The sequence below is a fragment of the Rhinoderma darwinii genome, chromosome 1 (genome assembly GCF_050947455.1).
Source record: "Rhinoderma darwinii isolate aRhiDar2 chromosome 1, aRhiDar2.hap1, whole genome shotgun sequence".
Taxonomy (NCBI): Eukaryota; Metazoa; Chordata; class Amphibia; order Anura; family Rhinodermatidae; genus Rhinoderma; species Rhinoderma darwinii.
This window is the reverse complement of record NC_134687.1, coordinates 617,394,114-617,417,480: the sequence shown is the minus strand read 5'-3', so window position 1 is coordinate 617,417,480 and position 23,367 is coordinate 617,394,114. Positions and strand designations below refer to the sequence as shown.

At 43.2% G+C, this 23,367-nt stretch overlaps 1 protein-coding gene across 1 annotated transcript in view; it reads left to right on the top strand.

Moving 5' to 3' along the window:
- The window catches only part of SLC45A2 (solute carrier family 45 member 2), a 110,447-nt gene that overhangs the window by 36,674 nt on the left and 50,406 nt on the right, over positions 1-23,367 (top strand). Inside the window, exon 4 of the mRNA XM_075854993.1 lies at positions 21,122-21,265. Within this exon, the coding sequence (XP_075711108.1) occupies positions 21,122-21,265 (144 nt within the window). The remainder of the gene's footprint in view (positions 1-21,121; positions 21,266-23,367) is intronic.

Here is a 23,367-nt window from a genome sequence, read left to right as displayed (position 1 = left end):
GTTGGGAGCATTTCCCAATGTATACACTGAAGGTAGGCACAAATGCATTGAGAATAGAGCCTAAGATGTTTATTTTTCAGGATCATATCAGGGAGATTTGTCATAACTGGTACAAAGTAAAAGTGGAGCAGTTACCCAAAGAAACCAGGTCGCTTCTTGTATTTTCTGTGCTTCCTAAAAAAAATCAATGGCTGTTATGGACAAGTACTGAATGGAAATTACTCTCAAAAGGCAATGCGGACAAAGTCGTGATAATTTCTGCTTTACAATATGTGCTGACATCAGAATATATACTAAGAAATCATTCAAATACAAAGAACGCATAAAAGCAAAATGTAATCTCCACGGGCAGCCGTCAGTAAACAAGACCCCTCATATTATGAGGAAATGTGACGCCAATAATATGAGAGCAGGACTTACTGTATAAAGACAAAGGTGGCTACTATACGGTCGTAATGATGAATGATGGGAAATGTAGTATACCGTATTCTAGAGAATATGCATGTGTGCTAATATATCTATCTCTTTTTCTTTCTCTCTCTCACACATCTATCTATCTATCTATCCATCTATCTAGCACACAAGAAAATAGCGACCGCACACTGCGAACACTAATGCCAACTAAGCCACTACACCGCGTTCCAAATGATTATGCACATTGGATTTAAGTGTCATAAACATTTAATTATTAGTTTTTCAATAAAACTCATGGATGGTATTGTGTCTTAGGGCTCTTTGGATCATTGTAATCAATCTCAGACACCTGTGATCACTAGTTTGCCAGGTGTGCCCAATCAAAGGAAAACTACTTAAGAAGGACGTTCCACATTATTAAGCAGGCCACAGGTTTCAAGCAATATGCGAAAGAAAAAGGATCTCTCTGCTGCCGAAAAGCGTGAAATAGTGCAATACCTTGGACAAGATTTGAAAACATTGGATATTTCAAGAAAACTTAGGCGTGATCATCGTACTGTGAACAGATTTGTGACTGATTCAGAGCACAGACGGGTTCGTTCAGATAAGGGCATAATGAGGAAGGTTTCTGCCAGACAAATTAATAGGATTAGGAGAGCAGCTGCTAAAATGCCATTGCAAAGCAGCAAACAGGTGTTTGAAGCCGCTGGTGTCTCTGGAGTCCCGCGAACCTCAAGGTGTAGGATCCTCCAGAGGTTTGCAAGTGTGCATAAAGCTATTATTCGGCCAACCCTAAACAATTCTCACAAGCAGAAACGGTTGCAGTGGGCTCAGAAATACATGAAGACTCATTTTTGAAACCGTGTTGTTTACTGATGAGTGCCGTGCAACCCTGTATGGTCCAGATGGATGGAGTAGTGGATGGTTGGTGAATTGCCACCATGTCCCAACAAGGCTGCGACGTCAGCAAGGAGGTGGCGGAGTCATGTTTTTGGCTGGAATCGTGGGGAGAGAGCTGGTAGGCCCCTTTAGGGTCCCTGACAGTGTGAAAATGACCTCTGCAAAGTACGTAGAGTTTATGACTGACCACTTTCTTCCGTGGTACAAAAAGAAGAACCGTGTCTTCCGTAGCAAAATTATCTTCATGCATGACAATGCACCATCTCATGCTGCAAAGAATACTACTGTATCATTGGCTAATATGGGCATAAAAGGAGAGAAACTCACGGTGTGGCCCCCATGTTCCCCTCACCTCAACCCTATTGAGAACCTTTGGAGCATCCTCAAGCAAAATATCTATGAGGGTGGGAGGCAGTTCACATCAAAACAGAAGCTCTGGGAGGCTATTCTGACATCCTGCAAAGATATTCAAGCAAAAACTGTCCAAATACTCACAAATTCAATGGATGCAAGAATTGTGAAGGTGATATCAAAGAAGGGGTCCTATGTTAACATGTAACTTGGCCTGTTAAATTTTTTTTTATTGAAAGAGCTTTTGATTTCTGTAAATATGACCTCCTGAAGGACCATTTTAGTTCTATTTACAACCTTTAAAATGTTTTGATCTCTGTTGTGCATAATAATGTGAAACAGTGCATTTTGAGTTTTTTACTTCTAAAAAAAAAATCTGTTATCATTAGGAGATTTGTTCAATAAAATTTGCATTATACTCCAACGGTTGATGGCTTGAAGATTATACTGACTGTCATTTGCATAGACTATTTAGGAAAATCAGCATAATAATTTGGAACGCTGTGTAAATATAAATAAATATGCATTACTGTTTAATCTACTCACAATAGGGAGGTTCTTAGCGCACATTTTCTTCAAATTGTGTGAGCCCACCTGCCACGTCAAGGCGACCTCTATGAGGTGGGAACCTACACTGCACATACACCCAGAACTGAGACCAAGACTACATATACTTGGGGATGGTAGTTAAACTAACTAAAATCACCCAGGGCAGAATGGGAGGAGTGCAAGATAAAAAATGGAGGCAGTAACTAAGCCCACGTATTTGAATCACATAAACAACACATAAGTTTGAACAGCACATTCCAACAAAATGAAACCAAACGTGTATACAGGTGCAAGAACGTCTGTGACTGCAAATTTATACAGCAGACAAGAAAATGTCAACAGCACACTGTGATCACTAATGTCACCTAAACCGCTAAATATAAATAAATATGCATTACTGCTAAATCTACTTAGAATAGGGAGGTTCTTAGTGCACATTTTGATCACATTTTGTGAGCCCACCTGCCACAACCTATCTCTCTCACACCTCTCTCTCTGTCTGTGTCTCTCACTCATCTCTTTCATAACTCTCTCTCACATCTCTCTCTCACATCTCTCTCTCACATCTCTCTCTCACATCTCTCTCTCACATCTCTCTCTCACATCTCTCTCTCACATCTCTCTCTCACATCTCTCTCTCACATCTCTCTCTCACATCTCTCTCTCTCTCTCTCTCACATCTCTCTCTCACATCTCTCTCTCACATCTCTCTCTCTCTCTCTCTAATAATAATAATAATAATAATAATAATCTTTATTTATATAGCGCCAACATATTACGCAGCACTTTACAATTTAGAGGGAACATGAAACAAACAATATCAGACATTACATAGTGACAAAGTTCATTTACAATTCAAACCTGGGGAGTGAGGACCCTGCTCGCAAGAACTTACAATCTATGAGGACATAAGGGAGACACAAAGTGTAATAGTGTTTGTTCTGTACAATGGTCCGGCCATTTTTATACACATGCGGTGATAACATAAAGCTGCATGAGCCGGTCACCAGCCAGTATCCGTGTATGACGGACATGAAGAGAAGGAGTGTGAGGGAATCTTAGCCTGATGACTAATCTAAAAGGAGGGCCATGGAAAGGAATCAGATTAGGGAATGTTATAGGCCTGTCTAAATAGATGTGTTTTCAGGGCACGTTTAAAACTGAGGATATTGGGAATTAATCTGATTGTCTGGGGTAGCACATTCCAGAGGACGGGTGCAGCACGAGAGAAATCCTGGAGACGGTAGTGGGAGGTTCGGATTATGGAGGATTTTAATCTAAGGTCGTTGGCAGAACGTAGAGCCCGAGTAGGGTGGTAGACAGAGATGAGGGAGGAGATGTAAGGAGGTGCAGCACTGTGGAGAGCTTTGTGGGTGAGAGTAATAAGTTTGAATTTTATTCGGAAGGGGATGGGCAACCAGTGCAGTGACTGGCACAGATTAGAGGCGTTGGTGTAGCGGTTGGTCATAAAGATGAGCCTGGCTGCTGCATTGAGGATAGATTGGAGAGGGGAGAGTTTAGTGAGGGGAAGACCGACTAGTAATGAGTTACAGTAGTCAAGACGAGAGTGAATCAGAGCAACAATGAGAGTTTTGGCAGTTTCCTCCGTAAGAAAAGAGCGGATTCTGGAGATGTTTTTGAGGTGAAAATGACAGGAGCGTGAAAGTGATTGTATGTGAGGAGTAAAGGAAAGATCGGAGTCAAAAATAACCCCGAGACAGCGGGCGTGCTGCTTAGGAGTTATGATAGTGCCACACACAGAGATGGAGACATCAGGTTTAGGGAGGTTAGTAGATGGTGGGAACACAAGGAGCTCAGTTTTAGAAAGATTCAGTTTCAGATAGAGAGAGGACATGATGTTAGAGACAGCGGACAGACAATCACTGGTGTTCTGTATTAGAGCAGGGGTGATGTCACGGGAAGAGGTATATAATTGGGTGTCATCAGCGTAGAGATGGTACTGGAAGCCAAATCTGCTGATGGTTTGTCCAATAGGAGCTGTGTAGAGAGAAAAGAGGAGCGGACCTAGGACTGATCCCTGAGGAACCCCGATATCAAGGGGAAGAGGAGAAGAAGTGGAACCAGCAAATGACACACTGAATGAGCGGTCAGAGAGATAGGAGGAAAACCAAGAGAGAGCCGCGTCCTGGAGGCCAATAGAGTGGAGCATGTTAAGTAGAAGTTTGTGGTCTACAGTGTCAAAGGCTGCAGAGAGATCCAAAAGAATCAGGAGAGAGGATTTACCGTCCGATTTAGCCGCCAAGAGATCATTTGAGACTTTAGTAAGGGCAGTTTCTGTGGAGTGTAGAGTGCGGAAACCAGATTGTAAGGGGTCAAGAATGGAGTTAGCAGAGAGATAGCGGATAAGGCGAGAGTAGACCAAGCGTTCCAGGAGTTTGGAGATGAAGGGCAGATTAGAGACTGGTCGGTAGTTGGCAGCGCTGGATGGGTCAAGTGTTGGTTTTTTCAATAATGGGTTTATAATGGCATGTTTAAAAGCGGAGGGAAAGATACCAGAGGAAAGAGAGAGGTTAAATATTTTAGTCAGGTGACTAGTGACAGCTGGGGAGAGGGACTGGAGGAGGTGTGAGGGGACAGGATCACTAGGGCAGGTAGTAGGACGAGAAGAAGAGAGGAGCCTCGAGACTTCTTCTTCAGTTATTGGGTCAAATGCTGAGAGTGAAGAAGAGGGAGTGCGGGGGGGAAGGGGATCGATGTTACTAGGGGACTGGGAGATAATATCATGCCGGATGTTGTCAATTTTAACTTTAAAATAATTGGCCAGGTCTTCAGCACTGAGATCTGTGATTGGCGTCTGCACTTTAGGACTAAGGAGGGAGTGAAAAGTATCAAAGAGGCGTTTTGGATTATTAGATAGTGTGGAGATGAGAGAAGTGAAGTAGACTTGTTTGGCGCGGTGAAGGGCAGAGTTGTAAGTTTTGAGCATAAATTTGTAATGGAGGAAATCTGCATCCAAATGCGATTTTCTCCACAGTCGTTCGGCACATCTCAAGCACCGCTGAAGAAAGCGGGATTGAGGCGTGTGCCAGGGTTGTCGTCGTCTTTGTCGGGTGGTTCGGAGTGTAGTGGGGGCTGCTTCATCCAATGCATTTTTGAGAGTGTTATTATAAAGTTTGGCAGCCAGATTGGGACAGGAGAGGGAAGAGATAGGGGACCATGAGGACTGTAGACTGTCTAGGAGTTTCACAGTGTTAATGGCATGTAGATTTCTGTATGTCTGATACGTAGGGATGACCTGAGGAGGCAGAGAATATTTGATAGTAAAGCAGAGAAGATTGTGGTCAGAAAGCGGGAGAGGAGCGTTAATAAAGTCAGAAACTGAGCAGAGCCGGAAGAAGACCAGGTCAAGTGAATGCCCGTCTTCATGTGTAGGAGAGTTAGTAAGTTGTGACAGACCGAGGGACGAGGTTAAAGATAGAAACTGGGAGGCAGATGAGGAGATTGGGTTATCAATGGGGATGTTGAAGTCACCCATGATGAGAGTGGGTGTTTCAGAGGATAGAAACTGTGGAAGCCAGGCAGCAAAATGATCCAGGAATTGGCGGGGTGAGCCCGGTGGGCGGTAGACAACTGCCACTCGGAGGGGAAAAGGGTGAAAGAGTCTGAGGGTGTGGACTTCAAAAGAGGGAAATGTGAGTGAGGGGACCGGGGGAATGACCTGGAAAGTGCAGTGTGGGGAAAGAAGTATACCTACTCCTCCACCCTGCCTGTTCTCAGTTCTGGGGGCATGAGAGAACTGGAGACCACCATAAGATAGAGCAGCAGGGGAAGCAGTGTCAGACAGGTGTAGCCATGTTTCTGTAAGAGCCAGAAGGTTGAGAGAGTTAGAAAGGAATAAGTCATGAATAAAGGTGAGTTTGTTGCACACGGACCGAGAGTTCCAGAGAGCACAGTTAAAAGAGACAGGAGAAGACATACAAGGAATGGCAAGAAGATTTGCAGGGTTTCTATGTGTGGCAGGTAAGTGGTTGAGCTTGGCAGAAGAAAAGGGGGGACCAGGGTTGGGAGATATGTCCCCTGCAGCTAGCAGCAGGAGAATGGAGAGAGACAGCAGATGGTTCTGTGATTTATGAGAGCGTTTTTTATGTTGGGCAGTGGGATGAGATGGGTTAAGTTGACTGAGGAAAGTGAATAGTGAATGGGAGCTGTACATGGGGGAGGCCAGGAGAGAAGGACTGATGTAGACTGTTTTTGGGCAAGTCTTAAATGGGCGATAGGATTGAAAACCAAGTGCAGCTATAATGATGAGAGCGGTGGCAAACATGTTTGTTTACAGATAGTTAGAAATCTAATATTGAGAGGGTGGGCTAGTTTGTCTGGTTTGCTAATGCAGCTTACCTGTCACTGACCCTGTGCAACTGCCATGTATAACTGCCAGGACACTTTGACAGAGATGACTTCTGCCGTCGTGCCCCCCTGCACGAGTGCCTTCCCCATATGCTACATCTAAATTTATAGGGGAGTAGATGCTCAGATCTAGGCCTAATTAAGCTCGTTCAGCTATTAATCAAATCAACTAGACACATGAGGTGAAAAGCTATGCAGAGATAAACAAACAAACTAGCAGGTCTGGATGATCATAAAACTTAACGACGATCAAACACTTTGACAAAAACTTGGAGATAACATTAGACTATATAGCAAGACAGGAAAGCAGAGTACCATAAAATAAAAGTTTCAGCTTTTTGAAATGCAGCTACAGCAGGGATGAGGTTCATGCAGGAATGAAATGGATTATATACCATAAAATAAAAGTTTCAGCTTTTTGAAATGCAGCTACAGCAGGGATGAGGTTCATGCAGGAATGAAATGGATTATATACCTGTATGAAGAGAAGAGAGATGGATGTTAGATCTGTGCCATGTATAACTGCCAGGACACTTTGACAGTATGACACTTAGACAGAGATGACTTCTGCCGTCGTGCCCCCTCTCTCACTCACTCACTCACTCACTCACTCACACATCTCTATCTATCTGTCTATCTTCCATATCTCTCTCTCCCTCATCTCTCTCTATATCTCTCTCTCATATCTCTCTCTCATATATCTCTTTCTCCCATATCTCTCTCCCATATCTCTCTCTCCCTCATCTCTCTCTCTCTCTCTCTCTCTCTCTCATATCTATCTCATATCTCTTTCTCATATCCCTCTCATATCTCTCTTTCTCATATTCTTATCTCTCTCTCTCTCTCTCTCTCTCTCTCTCTCTTTCTCTCTCTCTCTCTCATATCTATCTCTCATCTCTATGGGGAGTTTTACACTGGGCAATTATCGGGCAGACAAGCGTTCATAGAACGCTCATTGCCGATAGTTGGCCTGTGTAAACAGAGCAGCAATCAGCAGATAAACGAGCAGACGCTCAATCATCTGATCATCTGCTGATCCTATCGTTTTAAAAAAGTAAAAGATTATCGCTGCCGGCAGCACATCTCCCTGTGTAAACCGACACATGCTGCCGACATGATGATAATGTATGGGGACGAGCGATCGGAGTAACAACCGCCCATCTCGATCGATATCGCCTTGTGACAGGATCAAACGGTCGCCGCTCAACGTTGTCTTGCTTATCGGCACTCGATGCACCGGCAAAAATCGGCCGATGTAATAGGGCCTTAACTCTCTCTCATATCTCTCTCTCTCACTCTCTCTCTCCCTCTCTATCTATCTCTATATAGATGGTGGGGCCCACTCACGGCGATGGTGGGGCCCTCTGCTCTTCCCCGCCACTCCGATCTTCTCTCTCCACTCCCGTCGCTCTCACCATAACTGTGCGCGGCCACACAGTCATTCAAGCTAGTGGACGTGCGTGCACGCTAGGCACGTCTGCTAGTGCACGCTTCTAACGCTGCCCGCCAGGAACAGAAGAAGCCTGCCTGCGTATGAGGAGAGGGTGAGAAAGCACCCCTCCCCGATGTATTCCGTTCTGAAATTATACAGGGATAATGGCTGCTTTAAACAGGGGTGATGGGGGTTAATTCAGGGATGATGGCTGGACTACCCGTCATCCCTGTATATAACCCTCATCATCACTGTATATAACCTCCATCATACCTGTATATACCAGCCTGGCTGGTATATACAAGTATGATGGAGTTTATATACAGGAATGATGAAGTTATATATAGGGATGATGGTTGATATATACAGGGATGATGGGGGTTATATATTATATATGGGGATGATATGGAGCAGCCATCATCCATGTTATTAACTTTATATAACCCCCATCATCCCTGTATATACCAGCCTGGCTGGTATATACAGGGATGATGGGGGTTACATACAGTGATGATGGTTGATAAATATACAGCGATGATGGGGGTTATATACGGGAATGATGGGGTTATATACAGGAATGATAGCTGAAGCAGCCATCATCCATGTATAAAACCTCCATTATCCCTGTACAATACCCCCTATCATCCCTGTATATAACTGTATTTAACCCACATCATCCCTGTATAAAACCCCCTATGATCCCTGTATATACCGAGGAACATGTTTTTAAAATGTATTTTCTATGAGTATATTAAAGTGTTTTCTTCTCTGGAATATAATAGTTGCATGCTGTAGGCCTAATTGTGAATGTACTTGTGGCCGCTCACCTGCTCTGCTTCTGGGATTTGTATATAAGGTTTATGTGATGGATTAGAGCCGATGTTCTCCTTGCTTATATTTGGCTAGTCTACTGCTTTCAAGTATCAAGTTGGTTTGGAGGTGTATCTCCTTTTGATATATGGCTGAACTGGTATTATATTTGACTATTAACCCGTTCGTGCTCAGCGACATACTATTCTGTCGTGCTAAGTGCATTGTTCGTGCTCAGAGCCGGAATAGTACGTCAGGGGAGGAACGGCCATTTCGGCCGTCTTCCCGACACATACAGGAGCTGTGACAGCTGCTGTCTCATACAGCAGTTACCGCAGCTCCTTCAGCGGGGACTGATCGCTGTGTCCCCGCTGATTAACCCCTTGGAAGCCGCGTTCAATAGCGATCACGGTTTGTTAGGGGTTAAGATATCCATTATCGGCCCGCTACACGATAGCGGCCGGCGATGGTGGCTATGGCAACCAGACACCTAACAATGGCGTCCGGCTATGCCATCTACGGAAGCCTAGTGGGTCCTGACTAAGTCAGGACCCATTATGCTTGCTGTCAGTGAGTAGCTGACAGCTCTAATACACTGCAATACGCATGTAGTGCAGTGTATTAGAATAGCGATCAGGGCCTCCTGCCCTCAAGTACACTAATGGGACAAAGTAATAAAGTTCAAAAAAGTTAATAGTTGTGTAAAAATAAGAAAATAAAAGTTTTAAAAGTAACAAAAGTTAAAATTCCCCTTTTTCCCTTATCAGTCCTTCATCATTATTAATAAAAAATAAATAAACAAATAAACTATACATAATTGGTATCGCCGCGTCCGTAATGGCCTGAACTACAAAAGTATTTCGTTATTTATCCCGCACGGTGAACGCCGTAAAAGAAAATAATCATAAACCTGACCAGAATCACAATTTTTTTGGTCACTTCACCTCCCAAAAAATGGAATAAAAAGAGAATAAAAAGTCGCTTGTACCTAAAAATGTTTCTTATCGAAACTGCAGTTCGTTACACAAAAAACAAGTCCTCGCACGGCTTTCTTGATGGGAAAAAAAACCAAAAACGTTATAGCTCCTAGAATATGGCAACACAAAAAGTAAATGATTTTTAATAAAACGTATTTTATTGTGCAACCGCCATAAGACATAAAAAAAAACTATAAACATATGGTATCGCCGCAATCGTATCGCCCCGCAGAATAAAGTGAATATGTCATTTATAGCGCACGGTGAACGCTGTAAAAAAAATAGAATAAAAAAACAATAGTAGAATTGCTGTTTTTTAGTCACCACGCCACCTAAAAATAGAATAAAAACTGATCAAAAAGCCGCATGCACCCCATGAAAACTACAATGAATTCCTCAAGGGGTCTAGTTTCCAAAATGGGGTCACTTTTGGGGGGTTTCCACTGTTTTGGCACCACAGGACCTCTTCAAACCAGACATGGTGCCTAATAAAAAAGAGGCCTCATAATCCTCTAGGTGCTCCTTTGCTTCGGAGGCCGGTGCTTCAGTCCATTACCGCACTAGGGCCACATGTGGGATATTTCTAAAAACTGCAGAATCTGGGCAATAAGTATTATGTTGCGTTTCTCGGGTAAAACCTTCTGTTTTACAGAAATAAATTGAATAAAAAGGATTTTCTGACAAAAAAATTAAATCTGTAAATTTCACCTCTACTTTGCATTAAATTCCTGTGAAACACCTAAAGGGTTCATAAACTTTCTAAATGCTGTTGTGAATACTTTGAGGGGCCTAGTTTCTAAAATGGGGTGTTTGATAGGGGTTTCTAATATATAGGTCTCTCAAAGCCACTTCAGAACTGAACTGGAACCTTTAAAAAAAAAAAATCTTATACCACACCGCGATGTACCGCATGGCCGTGTCTAGGATGCGTTAAGAGGCAATACTTTGCTTCTTACATTATACTGATAATGAGCAGTGCCCACCCCGAGATGAGCTCAGTTTTGACCGTTTGTATAAACGGAGACCCCTATTAGACTATTTCAGTGCCCGGTTTTCCCAAGCATACACCCCCGAGAATTTTATTTCTATTGCTGAGTCCTTGGTACATTTTAAAGGGAGGCTTCAATTCCGCCAGTACCTGCCGAGTAAGAGGGCAAGGTATGGCGTGAAGATGTATAAGCTGTGCGAGAGTACATCAGGGTATACGTACAAATTTAGGATATATGAAGGGAAGGACACCAGTATTCAGCCCCCAGAATGCACCCCCTTACTGGGAGTTAAAGGGGTTGTCCCAAGTTGATAAATGGAGCTATAAAGCTCCCCCATGTAAAAATAAGAAGAATTCTAATTACCTGTCCGTCGTCCAGCGATGTCGTTTTCTTGATATCGTTGATTGAAGTTGCGGTCGGTCCCTCTTTGTATCCTGCTCGTTGCCTAGGTTCCCGGCCACCGCTATTTACCTTTAGCGGTGGCCGCGCATGCGTAATGACATCCTCTGCGTCCGGAGCAGAGGATGTCATTTACTCATGAACGCGCATCTCGGCGCATGCGCAGGAGATGCAAGGAGATGAAGTGGAAGGCACCCGTCGCGAGAAGTCTGCGCTCCGCTAAAGGTAAGTGTGTGTGTGTGTGTGTATATATGGGTGTGTTTGTGTATATGTGTGTGTGTTTATGTGTGAGTGTATATATGGGTGTATTTGTGTGTATATGTTTGTGTATATTTTTGTGTTTGTGTATATTTGTGTGTGTGTGTATATATGGGTGTGTTTGTGTATATGTTTGTGTGTGTGTGTTTTTGTATATGTGTGGGTTTGTGTATGTGTTTGTGTATATATGGGTGTGTTTGTGTACATATGTTTATGTGTATATGTTTGTGTGTATATATGTGTGTGTGCTTTTTTGGTGTGTTTATGTGTGTGTGTTTGTGTATATATGGGTGTGTTTGTGTATATATGTATATGTTTGTGTATATGTGGGTTTGTTTGTGTACATGTGTTTGTGTATATGTTTGTGTGTGTTTGTGTATATGTGTGTGTGTGTGTGTGTGTGTGTGTGTGTGTTTGTGTATGTGGGTGTGTTTGTGCATATGTTTGTGTGTATATGTTTGTGTGTTTTTGTATATGTATATGTGTGTGTTTGTGTATATATGGGTGTTTGTGCATATGTGTATATGTATGCATATGTGTGTGTGTATATGTGTGTGTGTGTTTGTGTATATATGGGTGTGTTTGTGCATATGTGTATAGGTTTGTGTGTATATGTTTGTGTGTGTTTTTGTATACGTGTGTGTTTGTGTATGTGTGTGTGTTTGTGTATATGTGTGTGTGTGTATATATGTTTGTGTATATGGGTGTGTTTGTGTATATGTGTGTGTGTATATGTGTGTGTGTATATGTGTGTATATGTGTTTGTGTAATATATGGGTGTGTGTTTATATGTGTTTGTGTATATGTTTGTGTGTGGTTGTTTGTGTGTGTGTGTAGGTGAGCATAAGTATCGGTATTGTTCACATTGCTAACTTTTTTTTTATGTTGTTGCAGATTTTGATGTACCGATCGGACTACGTCTTTCGATTCGTTGGACTACTGCGTAGATCTACGTTTTTTGAAAATTTTAATAAAATGGTTAACGAGGGTTTTGTTGGGGATTTCTTATTTCAATAAAAAAAAATTGTCTTTGTGTTTTTTTTTCAAACTTTATTAGTGCCTAGATAATGGCAGTTGGCTGATTGACAGCGTCCATTATTAAGGCGGTACTTAGTGTTAGCCGGTGCAGAGGCTAGCACTAACCACCCATTATTACCCCGGTACCCACCACCACCAGGGGTGCCGGGAAGAGCTTGGTACGATCCAGTACCCGACCATCTGTTGTGATGGTCGGGTACTGGGGCGGCCGTAGGCTGGTATTATGAGGCTGGGAAGGGCCAAAAACAGTGGACCTTCCCACCCTTGTAATGCTAGGCTGCTGCTGCTGTGCTGTATCGGGCTGGTTATAAAAATGGGGGGGACCCCCACGTCGTTTTTTTGTAAAATTTAATAATAGACGTTGGGTCCCCCACATTTTTAATAACCAGCCATATACAAGGCCGCAGCAGTCTGGCATTACACGGGTGGGAGGGGCCACTGGTTTAGTACATTCCCAGGCTAATAACACTGTGTTGTTTGTGGCTGGTTATGATAAATTGGGTGGAACCCCATGTCTTTTTAATAAAAATAATAAATAAATAATAAAAAAAATGACGTGGGGTCCCCCCCATTTTTATAACCAGCCAGATACAACACAGCAGCAGCAGCCTAGCATTACAAGGGTGGGAAGGTCCACTGTTTTTGGCCCTTCCCAGCCTCATAATACCAGCCTGCGGCCGCCCCAGAGCCCTACCATCACAACAGATGGTCGGGTACTGGATCGTACCCAGCTCTTCCCGGCACCCCTGGTGGTGGTGGGTACCGGGGTAATAATGGTGGTTAGTGTTAGCCTCTGTACCGGCTAACACTAAGCCTCCCCTTAGTAATGGATGTTGTCACTCTGACCGCGGCCATTACTAAAGTGATAGTAATAAAACTTGAAAAGAAAAGACAAAGATATAGATAAAATATTTTATTGAAATAAAGCACCCCCAACACAACCCTCATTAACCATTTTATTGATGAAAAAAAAAGCGTCATCTAAGTAGTCCTCGAAACCGACGTAGTCCAAACACCAAACCTGTAAAAAATCAAAAATATTAAAAAAAAAATGAAATAAAACATGTCGTAGGCTTACTTTCACTTTCATGTGTGATACTGACTGTTATACCATGTATAGAAGCCTGCGGCAAAGTTGGCTTAGATACAGGGCGCCAGCAGACAGTATCATACATGGCCATACAGACATATATACAAACAAACAAACATACATACATACAAACATACATGCACGTATACACATACAAACATGACAACATACATACATACAAACATACATACATGCAAACATACCTACAGGAAAACACATACATGAAAACATACACACATACAAACATGACAACATACATACATACATACATGCAAACATACATACATGAAAACATACATACATGCAAACATACATGCACATATACACATACAAACATGACAAAATACATACATGAAAACACATACATGAAAACATACAAACATGACAACATACATACAAGAAAACATACATACATACAAGAAAACATACATACATGCAAACATACATACATGCAAACATACATACATGCAAACATACATACATGCAAACATACATACATGAAAACATACATACATGAAAACATACATACATGAAAACATACATGCAAACATACATGCACATATACACATACATGCACATACAAACATACATACATACAAGCAAACATACATACAAGCAAACATACATACAAGCAAACATACAAGCAAACATACATACATGCAAACATACATACATACAAGCAAGCATACATACATACATACAAGCAAACATACATACAAGCAAAAATACATGCACATATACACATACATGCACATATACACATACAAATATGCAAACATACATACAAGCAAACATACATACAAGCAAACATACATACAAGCAAACATACATACAAGCAAACATACATACAAGCAAACATACATACATGCAAACATACATACATGAAAACATACATACATGCAAACATACATGCACATATACACATACAAACATGACAACATACATACAAGAAAACATATACATACATACATACATACATACATACATAACAACATACATACAAAAATAAACTCAGCTAAGACGTTCCCACGAAGAGCTGAACAGTCCCGTCACTTTTCTTCTCCCATTCACAATAACAGAGCGGTGGGCGCAGATGAAGTAATCACATGGGCCTGATATGATTACGTCATCTGCGCCGCAACACATTGTTACTATGAATGCGAGCGGCACCAAGAAGAAGGAAGATGGCAAGTGACGGGACCGTTCAGAGCGCCGTTAGAACGTCTTAGGTGATTATTATTTTATTTTATATATTTTTAGTTGTTCGCCGGGTGCTGATGCAGCACCGATGCGGCGGGTACAAAAATGTAGTGACAGGGTGGGGGAGGGAAAAGTGGCTTGCCGAAACGGGGTGAATGTAATGTAGTGTAGTGTAGTGTACAGTACATTCACGGTAAGTTCGTCTCAATCGGGCTTACCATGCCCGCTTGAGACGAACATTCTCCCGATGTTGCTAGAACTACAGTATCTAGCAACATCGGGAGCGCGCACACTGCAGAGCGGAGCGGCTTGATTGACATCGAGCCGCTCACGCCCCTTTTTAGAAAAGATAACCAGCACTTGCTGAGTTATCAAGTGTAAAAAAAAGGCACTTAGGAAATGAATTTGAAATTTTTTTTAACACCAAATGTTTTAAAATTCATTTCCTGCTTAGAATGTATAAAAAAAAAAATTTGAGTCAACTTGGGACAACCCCTTTAATGCAAAAATTGTGTGGGATTTGGTGCACCCACTGCTGGACCAGGGTTACCACCTCTACCTGGATAATTTTTATACCAGCGTCCCACTCTTCAAGTGCCTCGCTTCCAGAAGTACTGCGGCATGCGGCACAGCTAGAAAAAGTCTGAGAGGCCTCCCTAAGACTCTGCTTGGGCAAACAAGAAGGGGTGAGAGCAGGGCACAATCTAGCAGCAACATATTGTGTATCAAGTACAAGGACAAGAGAGATGTCCTTGTATTGACAACAATACATGGCCACACCAGTACCCATGTACCAGTACGAGGTACCAGTACAGAGACCCCCCAAACCAGACTGCATCCTGGACTACAATAGGTACATGGGAGGGGTGAACTTGTCAGATCATGTCCTGATGTCCTACAGCGCCATGAGGTGTGGTATAAGAAGCTGGACGTGCACATCATACAGATGGCATTGTACTATGTGTACGCAGTGGCGTAACTACCGCAGTGGTAGCCGTAGCATCTGCTACGGAGCCCGCAGCATGAGGGTGCCCGCTACGCCCGCCGGCACTGGCCCCCCCTCCCATGGCCGGAGGCTCCGCTAGCAGCCACTATGGCTGCTACAGCGCGACGCCACTGAAGGGGTTGTTCCTACAAAAGACATGGGAGGATAGGGGATACATGTGTGATCGCTGGGACGACCAGCGATAAGGAAAACGGGGGACCGAAAGTCCCCCGAAGTTCTCCATGACAAACCTCAGACTTCCGTGGTCTGTCGGCAGCTCCATAGAAATGACTTGCGCACCGGTCGCGCTGTGCGCCTGCGTGACCAGCGTGCCTTTCATTTTTATTGAACTGCGCAGACGCCGGAAGTCCAAGGTTTGTCATGGAGAACTTTCGGTCCCCCGTTCTCCTTATCGCTGCCAGCGATCACACATGTATCCCCTATCCTGTGGATACGGGATGCATGTCTTTTGTAGGACAAACTATAGGCCGTTTTTTGTTGGGGGCTGCATGGCGTTACCTACAGGGGGGCTGTCTGGCGTTATCTACAGGGGTGTCTCTTTGGCATTATCTACAGGGGGCTGTCTGGCATTATCTACAGGGGGCTGTCTGGCATTATCTACAGGGGGCTGTCTGGCATTATCTACAGGGGGCTGTCTGGCATTAAATACAGGGGGCTGTTTGGCATTATCTACAGAGGCTGTCCGGTGTTATCTGCAGGGGGAGGGCTGTATGGCGTTATCTACAGGGGGAGGGCTGTATGGCGTTATCCACAGGGGGGCTGTATGGCGTTATCTACAGGGGGGCTGTATAGCGTTATCTACAGGGGGAGGGCAGTATGACATTATCTACAGGGTGCTGTATGGTGCTATCTATAGGGGGCGCTGTGTGGCGGAATCTATAGGGAGGCACTATCTACAAGGGGGGGTTGAGTGATACCCAAGGGAGTGGGGGCCCCAGTCAAAAGTTTGCTATGGGGCCCAGTCTTTTCTTAGTTATGCCCCTGTGTGTACGTGCTACGTCGATGTACAGGCCAGACGGGAACTTTCCTGGAATTTCAGGAGGTGGTTATCAAGAACCTAATCTTTAGGGACCAGGAAGGGGGGGCACCCAGTACTTCTGGAAGTGAGCCCTTACACATAGTACCAGGGCAACATTTTCCAACAGAAGTTCCCCAAACTGGCAAGAAGGGAGAAAGTCAAAAGAGGTGCAAAGTCTGCTATAAGAGGGGGATAAGGTAGGACACAATATATCAATGTGGCACGCGTCACGAAAAACTAGGGCTTTGTATGAAAGTGTTATAAAATTTATCATACATCCCTTGATTTTTTATCTACCCCAGTTTTACTTACCCTGATGCCCTCCGCACAGCTTATCCCCCTCATCTTTCCATTCTAGGCCCTGCTGTGTGCCCAGGCAGCTGTTAACAGCCACATGTACGGTATTGCCATACCTGGGAGAACCCACATTACCGTTTATGGGGTGTATGTCTCCGGTGGCGCATGCTGGGCACAATATATCGGACGCTAAATTGGCACATATGTATAGAAAATTGCAAATCTCACTCTGCACCCTCTGCTGCGCATTATCTTTTACACAATACCTGTGGGGTCAAAATGCTCACTACACCTCTAGATGAATGCCTTAAGGGGTGTCATTTTTAAAACGGGGGTCACTTCTCGGGGGTTTCAACTGTACTCGTACCTCAGGGGCTTCTGCATATATGACTTAGCACCAGAAAATCCCCAGTAGGCCAAATGGTGGTCCTTTCCTTCTGAGCCCTCCCATGGGCCCAAACGGCAGTTTATCACCACAAATAGGGTATTGCCACACTCAGGACAAATTGGGCAACAAAATGGGGCATTTTCTTCGATGTGAAAATAAGAAATTTTGATAAAAAATGACATCTTATTGGAAAATATTTAATTTTTTTCATTTCACAGCCCAATTCAAATACTCGCTGTGAAAAAAACTGTGGGGTCAAAATGGTAACAATAACCATAAATGAATTCCTTGAGGGGTTCAATTTCCAAAATGGGGTCACTTTTGGGGGATTTCTATTGTTTTTCACCTCAACACCTCTTCAGACCTGGCATGCTGACTAAAATGTATTCTAATAAAAAAGAGGCCCAAAATGCACTAGGCGCTTCTTTGCTTCTAGGGCTTGTGTTTTAGTCCACGAGCGCAGTAGGCCACATGTGGGACATTTCTAAAAACTGCAGAATCTGGACAATACATATTTATTAGTGTTTCTCTGGTAAAACCTTCTGTATTACAGAAAAAAATAGAATAAAATTGAAATTCAGCAAGAAAAATGAAATTAGCAAATTTCACATCCACATTGCTTTAATTCCTTTGAAATGCCTAAAGGTTTAAAAAACTTTGAGGGGTCTAGTTTTTAAAATGGGGTGTGTTACTGGGGTTTCCAATACATAGGCCCCTCAAAGACACTTCAGAACTGAATAGGTACCTTAAAAAAAGGCTTTTGAAATTTTCTTAAAAATATGAGAAATTGCTGTTTATGTTCTAAGCCTTGTAACGTCCAAGAAAAATAAAAGAATGTTCAAAAAATGATGCCAATCTAAAGTAGACATATGGGAAATGTGAACTAGTAACTATTTAGGGTGTATAACCGTCTGTTTTACAAGCAGATGCATTTAAATTCAGAAAAAAATGCTATTTTTTTCTACATTTTCTCTAAATTTTTCAATATTTCACAAATAAACACTGAATATATCGACCAAATTTTACTACTAACATGAAGCCCAATGTCTCACGAGAAAACAATCTCAGAATCGCTTGGATAGGTTTAAGCATTCTGATGTTATTACCACATAAAGTAAAATATGTCAGATTTGAAAAATGGGCTCTGAGCCTTAAGGCCAAAACAAGGCTGCGTCCTTAAAGAGACTCTGTCACCACATTATAAGTGCCCTGTCTCCTATATAAGGAGATGGGCGCTGTAATGTAGGTGACAGTAATGCTTTTTATTTAAAAAAAACGATCTATTTTCACAACGTTAGGAGCGATTTTGGTTTATGCTAATGAGCTTTCTTAATGCCCAAGTGGGCGTATTTTTACTTTCGACCAAGTGGACGTTGTACAGAGGAGTGTATGACGCTGACCAATCAGCATCATGCACTCCTCTCCATTCATTTACACTGCACTAGCGATATAGATATATCACTATGTGCAGCCACATACACAAACCCTAACATTACTACAGTGTCCTGACAATGAATACACATGAAATCCAGCCTGGACGTCATGTGTACTCAGAATCCTGACACTTCTGACTCCTTTTTTGTGAGATTCCGGCAAGTGAAACCAAATCTCGTTTAGCTCTGTAATCTCGCGAGATTTGGTTTCACTTGCCGGAATCTCACAAAAAAGAGTCAGAAGTGTCAGGATTCTGAGTACACATGACGTCCAGGCTGGATGGTCATGTGTATTCATTATCAGGACACTGTAGTAATGTTAGGGCTTGTGTATGAGGCTGCACATAGCGATATAACTATATCGCTAGTGCACTGTAAATGAATGGAGAGGAGTGCATGATGCCGATTGGTCAGCGTCATGCACTCCTCTGTACAACGCCCACTTGGTCGAAAGTAAAAATACGCCCACTTGGGCATTAAGAAAGCTCATTAGCATAAACCAAAATCGCTCATAAAGTGGTTTAAATAGATCGTTTTTTAAAATAAAAAGCATTACTGTCACCTACATTACAGCGCCCATCTCCTTATGTAGGAGATCGGGCACTTATAATGTGGTGACAGAGTCTCTTTAAGGGGTTAAACTTCTATAGATTAGGATGTGTCTCTAATATTGAGACTGTTTCCGTGTCTTCTCCTGTTAATCATTCTTAATGTAATAGTCCCCTTCTTTTCTACTGTTTTGCATAATGTAGTAGATGGCATATAAACGAGGCCATACATGTGTAATGTACCTAAGACAGTTCTCAAACTTGTAATTATCATGGATAATATAGCAGCCGTATACAGTACAGCACTCCTGCTCATTCACAACGATAGCCACTATGATTAAGTTGACCCTCTGCAGTTGTAAAAATGCATTGGGGGGGGGCCTACTGGGTTGGGGCCCACTCAGATATGTTTCACTCCCCCTGTGCTAAACCCCTAGCTACGCCTCTGGTGCTGCCGACATGATAATAATGTATGGGGTCGAGCGATTTGAGTAACGACCGCTCGTCCCCATCCATAGCTCCGTGTGGCAGGATCAAACGAGCGCCGATCGACGATGTCTTGCTGATCGGCACTCGCTGCATCGGCCAAAATCGACTGATGTAATAGGGCCTTAACTCTCTCTCTCTCTCTCGCTCTCTCTCTCATCTCTCTTTTCTCTCTCTTTCTCTCTCTCTTTCTCTCTCTCTCTTTCTCTCTCTCTTTCTCTCTCTCTCTTTTTCTCTCTTTTTTTCTCTCTCTTTCTCTTTCTCTCTCTTTTTCTCTCTTTCTCTCTCTCTCTTTCTCTCTCTCTCTCTCTCTCTTTCTTTCTCTAAAAATAAGGCAGATTTGCAATTCGTTGGCCTTATTGGTTGTTGCCCATGTTTTCCAGAATCAGATATAACTGGGCAAACGACCGGAGGGAATTTTTAACCACTTGACAGAAGAGGACTCTTAGGCCCCATGCACACGAACGTAAAAACGCCCGTAATTACGGGCCCATAGACTTCTATTGGCCACGGGTACTTTCCCGTTTGCTTACGGGAAGGTGCCCGGGCCGTTGAAAAATATGGAACATGTCCTATTTCAGGCCGTAATTACGGTACGGGCAGGCCCATAGGAGTCTATGGGGCTCCCGTAATTACGGGTGGCTACGTGTTAAAAGTTAACTTACCGAGAACTCCCTGCTTCTTCCTCCAGTCCGGCCTCCCGGGATGACGTTTCATCCCATGTGACCGCTGCTGCCAATCACAGGGCGGTCACATGGACTGCCGCGTCATCCAGGGAGGTCGGACTGGATGTCAAAAGAGGGACGCGTCACCAAGACCACGGCCGGGGTACGTATGAACTTTTTACTTTCAATCGCTGCGGAAACTCTGCCCGAAAGTGCTGCACCTTCTCTCTATCCAGCACTAATAGAGAGAAGGGGCTGCCCATTAGTGCAGAGAAAACGGGTCCGTAAATACGGGTGGAATACTGGTGTCATCGGACCCGTATTTACGGGCACGAGTCCGTAAATACTGGTGGAATACGGGTCAAATACGTGTGACAAAGAACCCGTATTTACGCTAGTATTTACGGGAGGAAAAAAATAAGTTTGTGTGCATGGGGCTTAAGCGGTAGATGTTCTTTAATTTATATTACAGCTTTGTATTTTATGTTTTCATTATGTTTTTCAGGTACAGAAGCGAATGACTCTTAAGTCACTGATTCATGCTCTCTTAACAATGCCATCACATTATCGTTACCTGTGTGTGAGTCACCTAATTGGATGGACAGCTTTTCTATCGAATATGCTTTTTTTTACAGATTATATGGGACAGGTGAGCTTTGAAAATCAAAATGTTAGAGAGAATATCCCTCTTGGAACAAAATGGTGTACAAATTTCTGTTTCAGATTTTCTGATACAGGGCTCTAAATCCGCTGCTGTCACCGCTAGGAGGAGCTTACTGTATACCATTTATACATTGAACTCAATGATAACACAGTATACAGTTCGCTCCTAAACTCCCCCTAGTGGTGACTGCAGGCAGACAGAATGTTATAATTTAACTGTCTATTTAGAGGATATGGAGCTCTGTATCCGAAAAAAAATGACATGTTATTAAAAGGTGGACGTGTCCTTTAACCCATTAATGACAAGGCCAATTTGAGTTTTTTTCATATTTGTTTTTTCCTCCCCGCCTTTCAAAAGCAATAACTTTTTTAAATGTTTTTCATCGACATCGCTGTATGAGGGCTTGTTTATTGCAGGACAAGTTGTAGTTTTAGCTTTTCATAGCACCATTTATTGTACAGGGAAATTGAAATTTGTGGGGGGAACATAGGCAAAAGTTTTTAAGGCGTCCATCAGGTGGTAAAAACGAGATGGTCACCTTTATTCTAAAGGTTGATACGATTATGGCGATACCAAATTAGTTTTTGATGTTTTACCACTTTCGAAAAAAATATATATATTTGCAAAAAAATAATAATATATATTTTGTGTCTCCATATTCTGAGAGCCATAACTTTTTTATTTTTCCGTCAATTTAGCGAGGGCTTATATTTTGTGGGGCGAGTTGTAGTTTTTATCTATACCATTTTGGGGTACATGTGACTTTTTGATCAGCTAAGCAATTTTCGTGATATATATATATATCACAGTCACCGAGCGGGTTAAATAGCATTAGGGCAGATTCAGACGAACGTTGCGTTTTTGCGCGCGCAAACAACGCTGCGTTTTGCGCGCGCAAAAACCACTTGACAGCTGCGTCATAGAGATGAGGTAGTCGACGCCCGTCACTGTCCAAGGTGCTGAAAGAGCTAACTGATCGGCAGTAACTCTTTCAGCACCCTCGACAGTGAATGGCGAACACAATATCGAGAAACCTGTTAAAAAAAAAGAAAACGTTCGTACTTACCGAGAACTTCCGTCCCGGCCGTTGTCTTGGTGACGCGTCCTTGGTGACGCACCTCTCTTTTACAGGTTCATGTATATTGGGATCGGAAGTCACTGTCCATGGTGCTGAAACAGTTTAACTCTTTCAGCACCCTGGACAGTGACTTTCTCCTGACGTCGCGTACCGGAAATTTTTTTGCCGGGTTCGGCCAAAACGAGTTCGGCCGAACCCGGTGAAGTTCGGTTCGGTTGTCCGGGTTCGCTCATCTCAAAGACACTCCGTTTGGATGTTTGGAAACAGAAAAGCACGTGGTGCTTTTCTGTTTACATTCATCCTTTTGACAGCTGGTGCGCTGTTTCAGTCGGTTCGCACGGAAGTGCTTCCGTGCGACCTGCGTGGTTTTCACGCACCCATTGACTTCAATGGGTGCGTGATGCGCAAAATACGCGGAGATATTGAGCATGTCGCGCTTTTTGCGCAGCTGACAAACGCTGCGCAAAAAGCACGGACTGTCTGTACTGCCCCATAGACTTGTATTGGTCTGTGCGTGGCGCGTGAAAACCACGCGGCCTGCACGGACCGAATACACGTTCGTGTGAATCCCCCCTTATATTGTGATAGCTCAGACTTTTGCGGATGCGGCAATACCAGTTATGTTAACTTTAATTTTTTAACATTGCTTTAGGGAAAAGTTTTTTGTTTTTTTATGTATTTTTTTTTTTTTTTGGAACATAAAAAAAAACCTTTATTTAAAAGGCAGGGCTTCAAAGGATTACAAAGGTGGCAGACCTGGGGGCCTTCATTACGCCTCCAAGCTGCCATGGCGACCATCGGCACCCCCCGATCACATCATTGGGGGGCCGATGGCACGTCGGAGGGGGCCTCCCTTCTGATTCTAACAATTTAAATGCCATGGTCGCGATTGACCGTGTTAAACCGGGGAAATTAAAGTGATCTTTGATTCCGCCCATTGCAGTGAGGTATCGACTGTGTAACACAGCCGTCACCCGCTCAGCCTGTGAGCCCGCTCCATACTTCCCCT